The sequence below is a fragment of the Sturnus vulgaris genome, chromosome 26 (assembly GCF_052056855.1).
Source record: "Sturnus vulgaris isolate bStuVul1 chromosome 26, bStuVul1.hap1, whole genome shotgun sequence".
Lineage (NCBI taxonomy): Eukaryota > Metazoa > Chordata > Aves > Passeriformes > Sturnidae > Sturnus > Sturnus vulgaris.
The window spans coordinates 3,053,192-3,073,065 of NC_142268.1; the positions used below are offsets into that span (position 1 = coordinate 3,053,192).

Below are 19,874 nucleotides of genomic sequence, written 5' to 3' on the forward strand. Positions count from 1 at the left end.
CGCGGAGAGCCCGGCCTGCCTATGCTCCGGCGCGCATGCGCGCTGCGCCTCCCTCCGTTTCCCGCCCCCTCTCTCTGCCCTGCGCCTCAGGGCTCCTCCATTTTGTGCTGCGGCTGCGGCTGCAGCGCTCTCGCGTTGGTTTTACCCCGCCTCGCCCCGCGCGCGCCAGTCCAAGCCACGGCCCATGGCGGAGAGTCACTCGGCGGCCGGGCTGGGGGAGTCTGCTTCCCTGGCTGGGCCTGGCGTCCCCGGTTCGGAGTCTGAAAGCCGGCGGCGGCCGCTGAGCGAGCTGCGCGTGATAGACCTGCGGGCCGAGCTCAGGCAACGCAACTTGGACAGCGGCGGGAACAAGAGCGTCCTCATGGAGCGGCTGAGGAAGGTGAGAGCGGGCGGACGCGCTGTGGCTGCCTCAGGGGCGAGTGTAGCGGCTGCGACCCCGGCCCGGCGGGCGCCTCTGAGGAAAATGGCGCCAAAGAGCGCCGGGGCCCGCCGGGATCCGTGCGAGCGTTCGGTGCCCGGCGAGGCCGGGCCTGCACTGCGCCGTCCCAGGCTCGCCCTGCGGCCGCTGCTGTCACGGAGTGTCACCGAGTCCCGCTCCGATTGTAGCACGCCTTCTCTGCCGTGGCGCTCGGCCCGAGGATTTCTAGCTTCATGCACCACAGTTTTCTGCTGTTCTCTGAGTTCCTGGATTTACAGTTCTGTGCGTTGTTTGTCTGGCTTTTTGCTGCGTGCTGATGTTTTTCTGGTACTTTAGCTGGTAGCCCGTTCGTTGTGTCCTCATCACAACGTTTCGTGTGTTTATAGTATGTGAAACCCCTTCTCTGAACTCTTGCTTGCTGTGCCCCAGAGCTGAGGTTTTTACTCTGTCACAACAATCCGTGTGTCTGTGCACAGCCACAAATGCTGAAGGATTGGGTTTTTTTTGCTGACTGCTTTCCCGAAACCTTACACCAACATGTTACTGCCTTTTGTGAGCTTGTTGCATTGGTCTGGTGGTTTTTCGTTCGTCTATCCAAGTTGCTGATTCATGGTTTGGAATTTTTTAGCCTCTGGTATCCAGCTCTTAAACTCAACAAAAATGTACAAATGAATTTTTCAATGTCTGTTTTTATATCTATTTTTTTCTTTTGCCCCTGTTAGGCTATTGAAGAGGAAGGAGGGAATCCGGATGAAATTCCACTGGCTTCAGAAAATATAATGAAGAAAACTCCAAAAAGAAGCAGCAAAGGTACAGGGCAGTTAGAGAGACTTTCCACGTTATCATCTTTGAGTTTTCACGAAATGGAACCTTTCTTTTGTTTCTGGTACTCTTCCCCCATTTTTGTGCTTGGGTTTCTAGTGATGGGTGATATAATATTAAACTTAGCAGTCATTTATTCAGCGAATTTTATGTGGTTTAATAAGGCAGGAAATGTTGAAGGATCTGTTGGTTTGTGTTCAGAGTTCCCTGAGATTTGTCTTAAGAATTACCAAGTAACACTGAAGCACTGTCAGTGTTTTAATACTTTTTTTAATGTAGAAATGCAGAATTTCTAGCAAGTGCAAAATAAGGTCTGTAGCATTAAGCTTCATAGCTAATAGCAGTTGCAGTTTTCTTCCCAGAAGACAAGTTTTTAATGAATTTCTGAAATCAGATATGTTTTCAAGGCCTTATGCTTGGTTTTGGTAGTGTTGAGACAGTCTTACATAATCCTTATTTTCAGAAAATAACTTACTGTTTTTCTATAATTAGTTAATTAGCACAATTTGATCTGATTTTGTAAGCCAATAGCGTTTAAAACTTTACATTGGAGCTGAGCAAAATAACTAGTTCAGATAGAGTATTTTCATTACTAGATTTGGTTTACACAAAATGTAAATTTGTGAGATGAAATTCGATTGTTTTGCCAGTTAATTTGTCTGATTTTTGTCATTACATCTGATTTGGAGTGATGGTGCAATTGCTTGCAGGCTAAAATGTGAAATTTTGACCAGATAGAGGGCAAATGTCACAGCTCTGGGTGAAAGAGATCTTTTTAATCATACTCATTTTCACGTCTCAGAAAAACACCTCATGTCTGTTACAGCACTTTTAGTGTTGGGATGAAAATAGATGAAATGTTCCTCTTGGCTCTAAAACCCCCTCTCACTTCTCAGTTGTAATATGCTTGTAGTTCTTGAGGAAAATAAAATTCATTAAAAGATCAAACAGCTGCTGAGCTCTGAGTTGGAGGAGTTGCTCTTTGGTGCTGAAGCTGGTGTAGTGTTTTCAGTAATGCCAGCTGGGATCATTCAATTCACATCCAGCTGGTGGACAGAGCACTGCAGCAAAACTCAAAGGTAGAGTGGGGTGTTTTCATTATTTTGTGCTGTGTTTTGGTTTGTTGGTTTGTTTGGTTTGTTTTTTTTTTTCTCTGCTAGTAAATGTCTGTAAAGAAACGAAAGGTTGAGGTAATAAATTGCTGCAATCTGAGCTGAGCCAAATGTTCCGGGGAGGTCACAGAGCTTGAGCTCCTGCCAGGTGTTGGACTGTGGCATGTTTGTCACTTACTGGGGTGGTAACAAACAACTGTGGGAAACAGGGAAAAAAACGAAGGGAATGCCAACTCTGGTGAGAAAGTAAAGCTTGAAGGGTACAACTATAATTACTGTTTTCATTCTAATGCTGGTGATGTTGTTAGGACGTAGGTCAGACGAAGAGGGAGTGGAGGACAACGGCCTGGAGGAGGATTCTGGAGATGGCCAGGTACAGGGGGCTGGGTTTGGAGGGCTCTGATGGCAGATGGCTCTCAAGTCACCGTGACTGTGACATGTGCTTTTTTTCTTTCCACAGGACGATATTGAAGCAAGTTTGGATAACTTGCAGGATATTGACATGATGGATATTAGTGTGTTAGATGAAGCTGAAATAGATAATGGCAATGCAGTAGATTGTGGAGATGATTACAGTGCCCATAATATTCTTGACTCGCTGTCTGATAGTAAAGAAAATGCTGATGCAGAAGTGAAAGAACTTCCAGATCAGCCTACAGAGTATGCTGTAGGTAACTTGGAGGCATCCCCACAATTTTCAGAAATTAAAGAAGAATCAAGAGAAATACCAATAATGATGGTATGCATCTCTTATGACTGTGGAATCAGGGTTTTCTTTTTAAAATTTATTTATTTCTGAATTGAATAGCAAAACAGTGGCTAAAGAATACTTGGGAAAATTTGGGACTGTACTGGTTCTTATGGTCATTGCTTTTCTTTTTACATATTTGGAATTACGAGTCTTAGTTTTTAAAATACTTAAATGTTGTTTGTACACATGTGATTGTATTAATTAATAGCAGTTTACAGAGCATTTGTTTTTAATCATGCTTTGAACTCTGCTTCACGTTATTAATTATAATACACATTTTATTTCTACATCTTTATTTTAGAGAACATCTGAGGCATGTGAGTAGTGTAGCTTACTTTCTTCTCAACTGAACAGCACCATTCAGGGAATTATATTCAAGGTTATTTTTCTTCTAAGATTGGATCTTGTAGTTATTCAGTTGCTGAAAAGATTTTTATGTTGGCTTTCTCTGTTCGTTTGGCTGTTGACACTGGGCTAAAGGATAATCCCCCAAAATCAAGTGTTTTATCTCCTGGCATATACAACAAGGCATTTGATAACAAGTATTTCTGCCCCGTCTAATGGGGGAGTATTGCTCTTTGCTGTGTGTCCACATTGACTGAGGTTCTAAAATTGCAGAAATAAGCTTGGCCCCCTGTCTCCAGGCATATCTCTGTCCTACACAAATCAAATGGAAATACTCAGAAAAAGGGTTCTTTTTGAGTGAGTAAATATCTTGAGGCAAGGTCAGGTCCCATGATCTGCTTTTATCAGTGAAGGAAATAATTATCAAGTCCTGTAGGTTTTTTTGGCTGTGTTGTTGCTGTAAATGACAGGGATACAAATCAGAGAAATTTTACTGTTGGAATCCCCATACTTAAAAGATTTGTTGTGAGCTGACTATGATAGTTAAGAGATAATGAGAGAGCTTATTCAGTCAGTGGGGATCAGGAAGAGTCCTGGGGATTCTCACTCAGTTTTTACCATTATTGGTTGCTGTGGATGCTGGATGTGTTTGCAGGATAACAGCTGTCAGTGCAAATACAAATCTTCAGTTTCTCACTCAGGTTTCACTCACAATATTCCTTTATAGATAACAAGATGTCTTCCATTTATTTTTTAAAGGTAGAGTTTGAAGATGTTGGGAACAGTTTAGATGCTTCATCATCAGATTTAACCGTAATAAAGGTAAATGGTAGCCAGTTTTTCTTTTCAAACAAAAAAAAGCATAAAATACACTATATAAATAATACTGTATGTTGAAACTGTGTGTATACAGTGGATGCATTCCCTCTGGAAAGAAAAGGAACTAATGCCTTTTAATTTACTCATAAACACAAATACTCATTTCTCTATCAGGTCAAATATATACATATATATATATATGCATATATGTGTATATGTATCTATATATATATGTATTTATATATTTGTGATGTAGGTATCATACTGAGTTTGGTGGTAGATTGGATTTCTTTTATCTGATGTAGATACCAGCTCAGTGCCTTATATTGTGTTTAACTTCCATTAAAAATGAACATATCCCATGGTGAGAAGGAAGCTGGAACTGTCTGTTCCTGAAATGCTGGCCTTGTTTCCAGATCACATCTGGTAGGTTAAGAGCACCAGCTCCAGGTGAAGCTGGTCTTTCTGTTGGTCCTGCTTTCAGAAAGGAAACTTCAAAAAACACAGGGTAGAGAAAGGTAACATGAAGATAAGCTTTCCTCTGTGCTTATTACATTTATTGATTTATTTACCCATGTGAATATGTACCATATGTTTAACAGGTGGCTGAATTTGAGAGGTGTTAAAGTTTTCACAGACTCCATAAAACTTTGAAGATGTTAAAAACTCATCTTAAATTTTGTTCTTTTGAAATTTGTTTGAAGTTCAATGTTTTCAGAGCTGAAATAGGCTAAGTTATAGTAATGCTTTCACTAAATACTCTCCTGTAATGGATGATTAGGAAATGTCATTCAGAATAGCATCTTGCTTATGAAATAGTGATATTTCTCCTTTTTAAAATCTTTTTCACTACAGGAACTTGAAGAGTTACCTTTGGAGCCAGGTACTGTTTGGTTTTTTTTTTTTTGTTAATTTGATTTTTTTTTTTTTAATGAAAACAAAAAATCCTGGGCATTTAAACAGTTTCATTCTTCATCTAGGCTTTTTGCGTCCCTGTTTGGTTTTTTTTGGTTCTTTCTTTTAATGCATTACTGTAGTGTACGTTATTATGGTGGAAAATCCAGGTCATGCAGGGTCATAGAGATTGGAAACCCAGTCATATCACCAGATCTGTGAATAACCACGCTTGGAAAACGTGTTTAATGCCATGAAATGGTTCCTTAGAACTGTTCCTGCAGAGTGAAGTTATGGAATGAGCCTTAAAGATGTAAAGGTTCTGAAAACAGATCTTGTGATATCACACTGTACAGTGGTTCTGTGAATAAATATAAATACAGGAGTGTAGGCAGTGCACAGCTCTGGTGCAGAACAGAAATTAAAGAGTGACTGGACTTCAGAAGAAAGAACATGCTGCTGTCACAGGAATTTGCTACAGATCCCACTCGCTTTCTGGACTGCATACACACTCAGAACCATCAGAAGATGCCCAGTTCTCATGTTGGACTGTCTCTGCTAAAAGAACTTCACAGAAATTTGGAAAATTGAACTCTCAGTGCCTTGATACGTTCAGTTAAGCATCTCGGACTCTGGAAGCTAACTAGAGAAGAAACAGAGCTGAACGATTTGCTGAAGAATATGAAGGCTGAGCCCGAAGTTTTTTGTAAAATCTGTGGGGGCATTTTTCTTGCCTGTTGAGGTGCTAGGGCTGATTTGGCAGGGTGTGAGAGAGCAGTTAGCGTGGTAGCTGTAACACTGTGTACACTAGGGTTTTCCAATCTCTGTGTAGCTTAGCAGTTCTCTTGGTGTTAGTGTGGCAGCCATGCCAGTTCCACATTTGTGATTGCTGTATTTCCCTGGTGATTAAATCTTGTGCCATTCTATTCCTGTTAAATCCGTAGAAAATGAGAAAATACTCGACATTTTGGGGGAAACTTGTAAATCTGAGCTACTTAACGAAGAACCTCCCGAAGCGGAGCGGCCGCGTGCGCAGGAAGCCAGTAACGCGGGGCCAGGCAAGAGGCTGGCTGAGGAAGAGGACGCTCTCGCTGCCGCTCAGCTGGAGGAAGATGCTTTAGCTTTGGACAGCAAATCGGCCCAAGCTTTGGCAAGGAAGGAAGCAAAGCGTTTAGTGGTAGCAAAAGGGGAGACAAGTGAACAGAGCCCCGAGGAAGAGGCCCCGGACTCTGAAGGTGTAGTGGTAGAGACCCTAAGCGATCAGAGTAGCAAACGCTCCCAAGGCCTGGAAGCCTCTAGTGGGGAGACAGCGGAGAAAGGCGCAGGTGCCGAAGCCAGAGATAGCAAAGAAGATGGCAAGAGAGCAGAAGACAAAGCTAATTCAGAGGAATCTTCCCCTGCCACTAAAGAGTCCTCAGCCAGTGAGGGCGGTGATCAGAAAAAGAGGTTTGTTTTTTCTCCGTTCTAGACCAGATGCTATCTTTTATCATTGGTCCTTAAGTGATGCGAATAAGCTGTTTCCTTCAATTGGCCTCCGAGACTGATGAAATTGTAGCCTATTCCTAAAGGTCTCTTTTATTTCTCCATGTGTAGATATATTTTTTTTTTTTTAAGAACAGTTGGTTTGATTTCTTCCTCAACCTTCAAAGGTTGTTTTCCCCAAATTACTCTTATTTCTGTCATCTGCAAAACAGAATTGTCCGTTTAGGGGTACAAATCCCTATTTCCTGTCACTCTTCTAGAAATTTGCCAATAATAGTGTTTATTTTGGAACTAATTTACTGGTAGGTATCCAATTTTAGTTGTGCTGTCTAGAATTAATATTCTTTTGCATATGGTCTCTTGAATAATGTGATGTTTTGTCTTTAGCTCTCTTGAAGACAAAGATACAAAGGCAGTCGCAAAAGATGAGAAAAGTAAGTGTTTGTTTGGGGGTTTTTATGTACGAAGTATATTAAGTATAAAAGAGGATTGTTAATTCAGTGAACTCTCAATGCAGTTGTAACACATCCCTTCAAAATGTAACTTTAATATCAGTTCCTGGTAACACTGTTAACAAACAGAGTTGGGGTTTGTTTTAAATAATCTTTTTTGAGTTAACATTTGATACTTTGTAGTTCTCCTAAAAGTGATTGAAATACAGGAAGAAAATCTGTAGCTACAAACTCATTAAGGCTGTTCAAATACAAACTCATTAAGGCTGTTCAAATGCACCTTAACAGTGGATTTCAGATGTTCATTCTTGCAGGCTACAGTGTGTAGCCTGCAAATTGATTTTAAGAATGAATAGAAGATACAGAATTAAAATTGCAGTGGAAGAGTTTTATGAAGGAAAAATGTGCGGGGGTTTAGGACTCTTAATTTTGCACTGCTGCATTTGTGTTTTCCAAGGTCTTTCATGTTTGGCTTTTTTGTACCCCAGGTCGTGTGGGGAGCAGTTCTGGCAGAAATTTATGGGTTAGTGGACTTTCCTCCTCTACTAGAGCTACAGATTTGAAAAATCTTTTCAGCAAGTATGGAAAGGTACGTAGTGGATGTGTAAATTAACAAACCATTCTGTCAGTTGAAAAGGCTGACCTTAAATTTAGCTTTTGTTTTCCCTAATGAGAAATTGGGCAGGCTGAATTCTAAAGTTTGTGTTCTTTGGAAACTCCATATCTGAAAGGAGCACAGTTCGTAAAGAAGATTGAAATGGAAGGGTGGGAGCAGAGTTGGAGTTTGCAGAGAGAATGTGAGATACTTGTGAGAATGAAGCAATTCTTGACAGGAGAGACTGGTAGATTATCATGTAGTAGTCTAATTATGGCTTGAGTTTCCAGCAATGTTGTTTTAAACTATTCCATTTCAAGGGGTATTCTCTGGAGAAATCCAGTCTTTGAGGGCAGTTTTCCACTTGTTTTACAAGTGGAAGTGCCTGTTTGGGTACAAGAGCAGAAGTTGTGGAAGGAAACTCTCTGTCTGATCTCCCCTTCTGCAAATACTTTTCTGAATGTAATATTAAATGTTTATGTCACTAAGTGCCACTGCCTGCTGGAGATCTGTGAGTACAGATGTCCTGTAAGGAAAAAGAAAGTGGTAGTAGTTTTGTTAATTCAATTTTATTTTGATTTTCACAATCCCAGTCTCCCTTCTTTGTATATATCTGCCTTAAGCTCCTGACCTGCTCAGCAACTTGGAGATGAATTTTCTGAGCTACATTATTCAAGATGTCCCTGCCTGTGACAGGGGATTGATTGGCCTAAATTGTTGTTAAAAGTCCTTTCCCATCCATACGGTTCTAAGAAATGGTGATAAAGTTAGAATTTATTTAGTGACAGACCTGCAAACACAGAATATTTTGTTTTTTCCCAAAGGTGGTTGGTGCAAAAGTGGTGACAAATGCTCGCAGTCCTGGCGCTCGCTGCTATGGCTTTGTGACAATGTCAACATCTGAGGAGGCCACCAAGTGTATTAATCACCTGCACAGAACAGAGCTGCATGGTAAAATGATTTCTGTGGAAAAGGTAAGTTACAGCTATGGCAGTGTCATGAACATAAAAGCATGGAATTTTAATCTCTGTCTCTGACTGTGTAATTATTTCTGGCTCAATTTCTAGGCAAAAAATGAACCAGCGGGAAAAAAGCCTTCGGACAAAAAGGAAGGTGAAACAAGGAAGGAAAAAGACAGGCACCATTCTGCAGAGTCCAAATCTGAGAAGTAAAGTGTTGTTTTGGATTTTTTTTCTATTTAAAGACCACTCATTTCAAATACAGCCAGGTGACCAAGTTGAACAGTAATTGTAATAAGTCTTGATATAATTTAATATTTCATCCTACATTTGAAATAGGAATAATACTTGGAAAGCTGATGTTTCACAGTAGTAAGGGCATCTTAACTGGCCCTCTCTTCAGAAATACAAAGCTCTTTAGTGTTAGTATAAAAACTTGTTAGCTATATCAAGAGATACTAAATTAAATTATTTCTAGGTAAATCATTATTTTACCAGTTGTTTGTCCTTTGATCTGACTCTGTCTTGCACTCTTCTTGTAACTGACAAATTTTTCTAGGATTTAATCTGTTTTTCTGATAGACTGACTGCGTGGTTAGTGGGTAATACTTCCAACACTGGTTTTTCAAGTGGTTTGTTGCTTTTGAAAGAGGCATTTTGCTTTCCTGCTTTTTGTAGGTCTGTTGGTATTAAAAAGGAGGAGAAGATTGACAAAAAAGATGATGCTAAGAAATCAGAAAAAGATGAAAAAGAAGGAAAAGAAAAGGATGAACAAAAGACTGGATCTTCTGATAGATCCAGGGCAAGCAAATCAGGTGATGCTGGCTGTCTTTCAGAAATGTTTTCAAGGATACTTGTATATTTTTAGATGTGATTGATAACTCAGTAAAAAGAAGCTTACTTAGTAAAACTGACATAAACATCAGAGAACACCTTGGAAACGTTGACTTCAGTTTCTAATAACTTAAAACACAGTTTCCATAGTTTTTATGGAACTGTCACTGGATTTAGACCTGATACTCTGTGTGGTTCTGTGTGCTTTTTTTTTAAACTGTGGCAAAGGATGTATTTTGTGGACAGGAGAATTAAATTAAATTTGTGTTGTTATCCCTGCCAGAAAATACTGCTGTAATTTTGTGATAAATTTACTGCCCCCATCCTCAAGTTGTCCCAATTTTGGCAAGCTATTTAAATCATAAATAAGTTCCATATGTTATCAGAATCCTCATTTAAAATAACTTTTTATTATTTAATATCATCACAGTTTTGAATCTTGCAAGAATTGCTGAATGTCTTTTGTACCATTTATTTTTGGCTCTATTTTGTTTTCTAGCAAGTCGAGGAACTGAAAGGACAGTGGTAATGGATAAATCTAAAGGAGAGCCAGTTATTAGTGTGAAAACCTCTGCATCAAAAGAGAGGGTAAGGCCAACTTCCAGAGAAGCTTTTGTGTAAAAATATGTGTCAAATATATTTATGTGCTCAGAGATGAAGGGGTTTTTTAGGTATAATTATCCTTTTATCACTTTCTGGAAAGCATCAGGGTGTTAATGATGTAGCAGAGGGGAAATGCTTCTGTTTCACCTTTTTTATACTTTTTCGAGGCTGACCTAGTGGAAGAACTCAAGTTGCAATATGAAAATGGTGTTAGGATGTTTCCCTGATCTTGGAATGTTAGTGGTGCCATGTTGTTTGAAATCAGTGTAAGTCAGGTTGTGTTCCCCTGGTATTTATTTGTAATATTTCGACGTTCTGGTCAAATTTGGGGTACTTTTCCCTGGAACTCCACTGTTGTTTACCTCTGGGGAAGGTGTGGTAGCCTGTTTAATTCAGGTTGACATAATGTAGGTGTTTGCCTTGGAGTTTTAGCTGGAAATGCACCGTGTTGAGCTCATGCGTTGTTCTCATTCTTTTCAGAGCACAAAGAGCCAGGACCGCAAATCGGAGAGCAAAGAGAAGCAGGATATTTTATCATTTGATAAAATCAAAGAGCAGCGGGAACGGGAAAGGCAGAGGCAGAGGGAGAGAGAAATCAGGGAAACAGAGAGGCGCCGGTGAGTTCAGTTCCCTCACAACTAAATGGCGTTTTTTACTCCCTTACCTGTTCTGTGTTTTGAACAGGCTGCAAAGCAGTGCAGTGCTGTTCCTCCAGCAGTGATGTCTCAGATTGATTTCATACTGATTACTGCTAGAATAGACATAATGCCGAATGGAGGCTTTTACTGCTGAAATCAGTGTTCTCGTGAGACTTGTTCCACTTGACTGGATTTGAATTTCCTTGATTTTTTTTTTTTTCTTTCCCAGAAGCTTGTAAATACTTTATATATGTCAGATTTCTGTCTTAGGACGTGCTGTGCTCTCTAAAAGCTTTTTCAGACCTGACTTAAGAGTAGATACTGTGTTACTTAAGCAGAATTCTCACCTTTGCTTCTGTCATTTTTATGGATTTTTTTTTCCCCTAAGTTGTTACTTAATTGGAGAACATAAAAACTTTTTTTTTAAAAAGGCAAAACCAAACAAGAAACCCCACCCAAAACAGGAATAAGGCTTGGACTGAAGAGTGTCAATTAAAAACCAAGTATCTCTTAAATTAGAGAGAGAGAGAGGCGAGACCGGGAGCAGCGCCTTGCAGCCATCCACGAGCGGGATGAGAGGCAGAGGCTCCAGAGGGAACGGGAACGGCTGGAATTCCAAAGGCAGCGCCTGGACAGAGAGCGCTTGGAGAGGGAGAGGCTGGAGAGGGAAAGGATGCACATAGAGCAGGAGAGGAGACGGGAACAGGAGAGAATCCAGAGGGAGAGGGAGGAGCTGCGACGCCAGCAGGAGCAGCTGCGCTACGAGCAGGAGCGGAGATCTGCCATGAGGAGACCCTATGATCCTGACAGCAGGTGAGGAGCAGGGCTCTGGGGCTCCACATCCCCTTTGGGAGCCTGTGGAACTCTGGATAAGGCAGCCAGGGGAGCTCACAGCTGAAAGACTCTTCACGTGCTGCTTTTAACACTAATGGCAATTTGAAGAAGAGCAAATGCCGTGCTTGCACACTTGTAAGCACTGTTGTGGTCTACTCCTGTTTCCCAAAGAGGGAGGACCAAGAGTAGTAACTGTGTCTCAACTCCACGTGGTAGTGGGAAAGATACTCAATCTCTTCTCACATCAGCACGTGCTGAAATTTAAGCTGGTTTTGGTAAACCAAATTTTCTCTGAAACCAAAATTCGACTCTTGCTTAACACATATAGATTTTTAATTATTGGGTTGAACGAGGTTTGAGAGGACAGGAAAGGGGAGGTGGCCCAGGGCTGGCTGCTGACGTGAGCCGTGTGCAGGCGGGATGATCCCTACTGGCCCGAGGCGAAGCGGCTGGCGCTGGACGATCGCTACCACTCGGACTTCGGGCGGCAGGATCGCTTCCACGACTTCGACCACAGGGACCGCGGCCGCTACCAGGATCACTGCCTGGACAGGTGGGCGAGGCACTGCCTCTTCTTCCTATGCCTTCAGGGAAATCTGGGGCCTTTGTGTGGCTTGAATGGTGTCAGCAGAGTAAAAGAAATCACTCTTGTGCATTTCTCCTGTCTGATTTCACACGTGCTTGCAATCCTTTGTCTTCATGGGTTAGGCACATTCCAGAAAGAGGCTGTGTAAAGATTATAAGCCAAGTCCTAATGCAGTTTGCCATGATGCTGATGGAGATAGAAGAGCTTCTGTCAAGATGTATAGAAGTCTGTTTTATGAGCCCCTAAGATTTAGCCATTTCCTTTTGCTTTAAAACGTTCCCTATTTTCATCTTTGCAACCTGGCTAATGCAGGCTTTTAGCACCACAGAATGGAAAAATATTTTCTGTGTGGTGCCATTGAGACTTCTGTTTGCTCTCAAAGGATCTCTGATGAAAATTGTGCCGTTTGTTTCTGCTTGTAACTCATTTCTGACACTGGCAGGTTCACTCAGTATTCTCCCTTGGTATCACTGAGTACCTGGCCATCCTCAGTGGTCTCTTTTTTACCCATGTTACAGTGATGGGTGTTACTTTGACCTCTTTTCACACAATGGAACAAGAACTCTTCTGAGTTATCTTGCCACTGAACATTAGTATCCAGATTTGCAGCCTAATGGGGATAAACTTTCCATGTGTCATTTCATGCAGACACTGGAATTACAATTACTGTGTTGATTCAACTGAAACTTTTCTTTTTTGTTCCAGGAGAGACTGCACAAGGGGAATTCCAGATCGGGATGGGCAGGTGCGTTACAACCAAATTATTGCTTTAGTTAAAAGCCAAAACAAGCTGACCCAAAAGCAGAAAGGACACAGTGTGCACACAGCACAAACACAATCTTTTCAACTGACATGTTTAAGCAGAACTAATTTCGTGTGCTAATGAGCATGAAGTAAGTTCCTAGGTTACCTGCTTGCTGGGGTGGTAACCTCAGATCCAGGCAGGGGGAAACCTCTGAGTGATGGGAGTGTCTTTACAGGCTCGTATGTGGCAGCAAAAGCTTTTTGGTTGACTATCTTAGGTGGTGAGAGAGCTGCTGTACTTACTTAGCTGGCAAGGGGTGCCTTCTCTGATATTTATCTAATTAAAACAACTGGTGCTGTAATGAAAAGAGCTGTAAAAGGACAGGTGTGAAAATCAATGCCACAATAGGGTTCAAAACCTTTTATTTTTGAAGAGATGTAGGAAGTAGGCAGATATTCTATGCAAAAATTTAAAATCAGAAGCCAAGAATGTAAGCCTTAAAAAACCTTCCCAAACAAAGAAGACATCTCCCACCAGTGAACAGCATGGAATCAATGTCAATAAACAAAATAAATACCTGGAGTGAGCCATGCCCAACAACGAAACCTGTAAAAAAAAAATGACCCAGCTCCAGCTTTTTTCTGACACCTCATAGAAAAACAACATCCAAAAAGCCAAACTTTTGCAATCCTGGAAGAGAAGTTGTGTTGGTTTGGTTTTTTTTTTAGCATAAGTGTGTCCTGTTTGCCTTGCAGCACTACCCAGACGAGCGGCACGGGGGCCCCGAGCGGCACTCGCGGGACAGCTGGGGCGGCTACGGCTCCGACAGGAGGATGAGTGAGGGAAGAGGGATCCCCCCACAAACCCGGTTAGTGCCTGGCAAATCGGGCAACTCCCCGCGGGCTCCTAACCTTTCCTCTGTGATGAACCTTTGGAGGGTGACAGCAGAAGCAGCTTGACAAGTGTGAATCCTCTCTCCAGATGTTGGAGCATCTGGAGGAGCAGGGATTGGCCACGTGTAGCTCCCCTCAGGAGAGTGAAGCTCTGTAGTGAGTAAGGAGCTGCTCCATTAGCTCAGCTCCTGACTTTGCCTCTCCTGTAAATAACTTTCATTTCTGCAGATGAGATTCAGACTGTTTCTACAGATGAGATTTACAGATGCCCCAGTAAGGCCTTCACAAGTCTCATTCGTGGCCAGTGGTCAGGTTTTAAAGGAAATTGGATGACTCTGCCATGGTGGGGGTAGAGAATTTGGATTCATCTGGAATCATAGTGGTTTCTCTTTAGTTAATCAAGCTGGGCATATTCCAGCTGCATAATTTTCAGCCAGAGGAGTGGCAGGCAATGAATTGATCCATGCCCAGGTATTTCAGTCCATTCTAATATCCATGATGTCTCTGGATCAAAAAAGACAAGTTTTGTTGTGTGAAGGATGCTGTTTCAGCAGGTATCTCTCATTGTTTCCCTTTGACCAGTTCTGATTGCAGTGATTGGGTGGTCACAGCTACAGCTTGATTAACCATTTAACACACTTTGGCATGGGGTATGGTGTTTGGCTTTACCCTGTGCTGCTCAGTGGGTAGGGGACATACCTAGAAGATGTTCTTTTATTTTTTTAAGAGATGGACGTGACTGGGGAGATCATGGTCGAAAGTTAGAGGGGCATCAAGATCGTACATGGCAGGGAAATGTGGATGGAGGAGTGATGGGACGGGATCATGAGAGATGGCAAGGTACACTTGCTGCTTACCAGTGTGATTGTGGTTTTATTTCTTTGAATTACTGCTGCTGAACCTTCTAGTGGTAGTTAAATTACTGAGAAAGCAAATTAAATTCTGGGAACAAAGTGAAGCTTTTATTAGGAAAACACAAAAGCTTGTATTTTTCTTTTTTTTTTTTTTTTTCCCCTCTTTTCTTTTTTCTCTTTTTGAATTAGGTGGTGATAGAAGCATGCCTGGTCAGTCAGGACCAGGCCATGGGATGACTCGAGGAGGGACATCAGGGTAAGAAGTTTGGGTAGTGGTGTAGGGGTTGTGTATTATTTATTACTGGTTTATTTATTAGTTTTGAGGTTTTTTTAGAGTTAGGATTAATAGAAATATGGTTGAAACAGGGTTTTTTTGTGTTTGGGTTTGAATGTGTTTTATTAGAAAGTACAGAAAGTATGACAGTACTTTTAGTTTTTTGTTAGAAGTAGGGAAAAACGTTTATACAGGCAATTGTTAAAAGGTTTTTTAAGGCTAACTAGTTTGATAAAGAATTAACACTTATTTATACTTTTGATTTAATAATTACTTTTTTATGACTTTTAGAGTGATACTGATTAACTAGAAATTATTACTTGAAATTTATGAAGGAGAAGGAAGAAGAAAGATAAAGATGAGCAAAGAGAGAATGTTTTAAAATTTTTATTTTGTTTTATACTTATTATTATACTATAAAAATATTAAATTTAAAACTTACTACTATATGAAAGCACACACTTTTATTATATATTTGCGATTTTAATTTTACTATTTATATTGAAGAAGCCATTTTTAAGGTCTTAGCTCAAAAGTAGTGTTTTCTTAGGGAGTTTGTTCTTGAAAACACAGCTCAAAAAAACCCCAGATTTCAGATTTTTCAGATTTCTTCCATCCAACAAAAAGCTCTGTCAGAAACCCTATAATATTTATATAAGAAAACAAATTCTAGATTGGCATAGGGGTAAAAAAAAATAATAAAACGGAAGAGGGGATGTTTGAGCGCGCCCTTCCCGGGCGTGTCCAACGTGTGCCGTTGTTGCAGGCGCGGAGCTTTGGCCGGGAGCCAGGGCCAGGCGGGGCCGGGCTCTGCGGGGCCGCCGCTCTTCGCAGGCCCCGACAGGACAACCAGGCTGAGCTTCAGCCGCCGCTACTGACGGCGCTCGCTCTACATTGATGGATAAATTTATTATTTTTTTTTTAATTTTTATTTTTTTTTTAAATGCCACGTCACAGCGGTCGTGAGTTTTATTAACGCGGCGTCACCTTGAGTTTGTGATTCTTTCAAAAAAAAAAAAAAATAGCAAAAGAAACGCTGCTGCTGCACCGTAGCCAAATATTGTGTCGATTTGGTTTGGGGTTTGTTGGTTTTGGTTTGGTTTTTTTGTTTGTTTTTTTTTGTTTGTTTGTTTGTTTGTAATGAACATGGTGTTGGTCAAACATCGCTTTTAAGTTTCTGTAAGTGAAACATTCCATTTTTCAAAAATAATAAAATCGGTTTATGGCTACTATTTTTCTTGTTTCTGGAGTCTTTGGCAATCTCATGGGAGGTTTAAAAGTCATTAAAGAGACAATCAGCTTTTAGCACCGTGAGATTTGAAGAGAAGTGACAGATCTGTGACATTGTGGATGTCACACAGACTCTGCCTGTCTTTAATTATTTCATTTGTGCCATCAGGTTTAAATATTTTTTCTACATTTCCCTTTTAGTTTTCTGTCATTACAGGAGTAGAAGGAGGAGGAAGAAAGCTGGGAGAAAGGGGGAAGGAGAGAGAAGAGGAAGAAGAAGGAAGGAGGCCTGAAAAGTAGGATCTAGTTCAGTCTAGGGGTCAGTGCTCAGCTTGTTCACCTCTCTCTGATGCTGACAGCCTGCTCTGCTCAGTGCTTTGCATCTTCAACAGAAAAACCTAAAAACCAAACATTAAAATACTCCCGGGGTCAGGAGTCACAGCACCACAAGCACCTGAGGGCCACAGGTGGGGCAGGAAGTTCCCCACATCCCCCTGGGGCAGAGGGGATGCTGAGAGAACAGGTGTCCCCTGGGGCCGTGCTCACAGGTTTGGGGTGATGTCACAGAGGTGGTGCCCCTCAGGCACGAATTTTAATTTCTCCTTCTTTTCCTTATGGCCCATCTTTCTTGCTTCCATCCACCTCTGGCTTCCTGTCCCTGTGGTTTAATTCCTCCCTTTAAAACTTCTTATTCTTTAACATACTGAAAAGTTCTATTAATTTATATAATAACTGAGGGTTATTTCCAAATAACCCTCTTCATCTACTGTACTACACACAGAATTTTAGAAGGTAAGGAGTTCTGAATACAGATACATACAGCTCTTGAACATGCAAATATAACTTTTGTACATATACATTTATAAATTAAACATAAAGGCTTTGAAAATGTAAGAAAATGGGTTCTATAAGGAGGAAATTGAGGTTTCTGTTTTTTTTCCTGTCTAACAAAGTTAGGCTGAGATTTTGGATCGCTTAAATCACTGCTGCCGCCTGGCGGTGAGGGTGAGGAACTGCAGCGTCCTGAGGGCTCGCTGGTGCTCCCTCCTGGGCAAAGGTGGTACTGCAGGGACACAGGTACAGTGACATCGGGGACTCACTGCTGTCCCCAGCACGGTGACACTGGGGACTCATTGGTGTCCCCAGCACGGTGACACTGGAGGCTCACTGCTGACCCCAGAACAGTGACATTGGGGATTCACTGCTGTCCCCAGCACGGTGACACTGGGGGCTCACTGCTGTCCCCCAGAACAGTGACATTGGGGACTCATTGGTGTCCCCACTACAGTGACACTGGGCACTTGCTGCTGTCCCCTGGCAATTAAAAATGGAGCTGGAGACAAGAAACGAGCACATGCAGCGTTCCTGAGCAAACCTGCCATGGGTGCAGCCACACAGGTGAAGATCCCAAACCAGGGGTGGTGACAATAAGGGACAGGGGAGCTTCTTTTTACAGAAAGGGTGAGACCAGAGGGGTGTGGTGGCCCCAGAGACCTGAGGGCAGCTGGGGTGGGGCAGTGAGGGCCCCACAGAAGGTGTGGGGTCTGCACTGTGTGGAGGTGTGGGCTGGCTGGTGGGAGATGCCACATCAACATGGCAGCTCTGGATGGCCCTCAGAGTGTGTCACACCCAAGAGGGGCATGGCCAGAACTCAGAGTGTGCCACACCCAAGGTGCTGGCACAGAAGTCAGTTTTGGCATTGCAGGCTGGAAGTCCAAGTTGGTCACCTCCAACATGGCAGGGCAGGCCAAAAGTCATTGGTACCACACTCAAGGTGGTGGAAAGAGCCAAGTGTCACAGTGCCACACTCAGGGTGGTGATGGGACACAGTGGCCCTGTGGTCCCAAACTCAAAGTAGCAGCTGCCCCCAGGAACCCCTGGGCCATCAAACACCCACGTGTCTCGGGGACAGTGGAGAGGTGGCCCCCAGGAGTCCAAGGCCACACAGAGCCATCAGTCCTGGCAGCTTTTGTCTGAGAGATCCTCCAGTGGTCATTCCCAAATCAGGATTCTGCCTCCTAAAATCTCACACATCCAAGGATTGCTCCCACACAGCACCTGTGAGGACTGAGGGCCAGTTGTTATTTTCAGGTATTCCCTTCACTTCATAGGGTTCCCCATCACACAGAGGACACTCAGATATCCTCACAAAAAGGCAGAACTGTTTATTATCATCCAGATGTTCTGTGAATAACCCACTGTGTCATCTACAGACACAAAACCTCAGAAAGATGGATATTCTCATGTATCCAAATAACTAAAGGAAAAAAAAGTCATCAAACAGACTTGGCCATGATTCTGAGTCACTCTGCTGTCCTGGAGATCCACAGATCCCAGAAGAGCAGATGAATTTCAAATTTTGGCCAATATAAAAGTTTCCCTGCTGCCAACTTCCATCCCAACACCACCCTTCCTGCCTTGCTGCCACAGCCCCCATGGTCACCCTTCTGCTGCCACGTTCCTCAGCAATGATTTATCCACAAAATGCCCCAAAAGCTACAGAGGGGTCCATCAAAAACCATCTGAACTCCTGGTGTAAGGCAGGAAGAGTCCCAGGAGCTGAAGTCACCAGTGTGGTTTTCCCATAAGGGATCCCAGCAGGAGCCACAGGGACCCAAGTGGCATCCACAAGTTCACAGAACAAGTTGAACACGAAAACAACACAAAAAAGTTCTTTTGCTGAAGGGCAGGATTCCACACAGGAAGTGTATGGGGTTGGCTGTGGTTTTTGGGAAACTCACCCATATTCCCATCAATTTATAGAGGTCTGACATTTAAAAAAGCAACAAAAAAAGCTGGGTGCCCCTTGAATGTCTACGCACTGTGAGTGTATCACCTGTCACTCCAGGGTTAACAAATTTGTTTCACTGCCCTGGAACATCACCACAAAGAGATTTCAGAATTATTTTTAACAGCTCACAGCACGAACCAGAAATTTAAGCCTTGGAAAAACAAAATTTTCCCTTTATTTATATTGCACCTGTTTCACAAAGAGCTACATGGCAGAAGTTCCTTCTGCTGCAAAAATGCTGCATCAGAAAAAAATGGGTTTGAACACAGATGAGAAAGGAAAATTGAGCTTTGGAAATCATCATGAGTTGACCCCAAAATACCAACACTATTTTTACAAATCACTGTGCACTTACAAAGCCTAAGTCTTGCCTCAATTTTATTTAGCATTCAGTTATTTAAAAACCACAAGCATTTTACCAGATGATAAAGATACCCTTACCACCACTGGGTACTAAAATTGAACCTGGAGGGGGAATATTTTTAAACTCTCTTGAAAGAGCACCAAATACTCTTTGGAACTACCAACAGAACACCCACGTGGAGTGGGGAGAAATTGGTTTTCTTATTTCCACAACTACCCAGGACTGCGTGGGGAAGATTTTTTTTTCGATGTTGTGATGCATTTATGTGTAAAAAACACATAGTAAAAATCAAAATATCTCAAGGGAGTCCAGTGCCTGTGTTCTAACCCTGCTTACAGCATTCCTGTGTGAGGCATCACCCACGGCAAAACATCCACCCAGCTCCTCACCAGTGGCCATTGTGACACTCCCAAAGCTTCCTGCAAGGAACAAACCCAAAGGAGCCCCCTTGGCTTTGATTTAATAACAGGGTCATTGTACACAATTGTGTGGACTTTGCCCTCTTTTATTCCAGTGCTTCTGTACTTTCTACAGACCTGTGTACACAGTCAAACACACCACTCGTTACAAACCAGCTTA

The 19,874-nt window shown here is 42.2% G+C and overlaps 1 protein-coding gene across 3 annotated transcripts; it reads left to right on the plus strand.

The window, feature by feature from the left end:
- Positions 1-50: 50 nt before the first annotated feature.
- Positions 51-16,142, plus strand: LOC106857054 (scaffold attachment factor B1-like). 3 transcript variants are annotated; one of them, XM_014882880.2, is made up of 21 exons: positions 51-379; positions 1,141-1,228; positions 2,661-2,725; positions 2,813-3,091; positions 4,208-4,270; positions 5,123-5,150; positions 6,106-6,607; positions 7,031-7,077; positions 7,584-7,684; positions 8,515-8,664; positions 8,758-8,858; positions 9,328-9,464; positions 9,983-10,071; positions 10,567-10,703; positions 11,244-11,537; positions 11,974-12,111; positions 12,850-12,889; positions 13,645-13,757; positions 14,510-14,622; positions 14,826-14,892; positions 15,677-16,142. In XM_014882880.2, the coding sequence occupies exons 1-21, from the start codon at positions 185-187 to the stop codon at positions 15,786-15,788; spliced, it is 2,859 nt and encodes a 952-aa protein (XP_014738366.2). In that variant the 5' UTR covers positions 51-184; the 3' UTR covers positions 15,789-16,142. The 3 variants fall into 3 exon arrangements, 2 of the variants coding, with proteins under 2 accessions (XP_014738366.2, XP_088035126.1); XR_015808474.1 differs by lacking the exon at positions 14,510-14,622 and having other exon boundaries at positions 52-379; positions 15,677-15,949; XM_088179000.1 differs by lacking the exons at positions 14,510-14,622; positions 15,677-16,142 and having other exon boundaries at positions 52-379; positions 14,826-14,963.
- Positions 16,143-19,874: the final 3,732 nt, after the last annotated feature.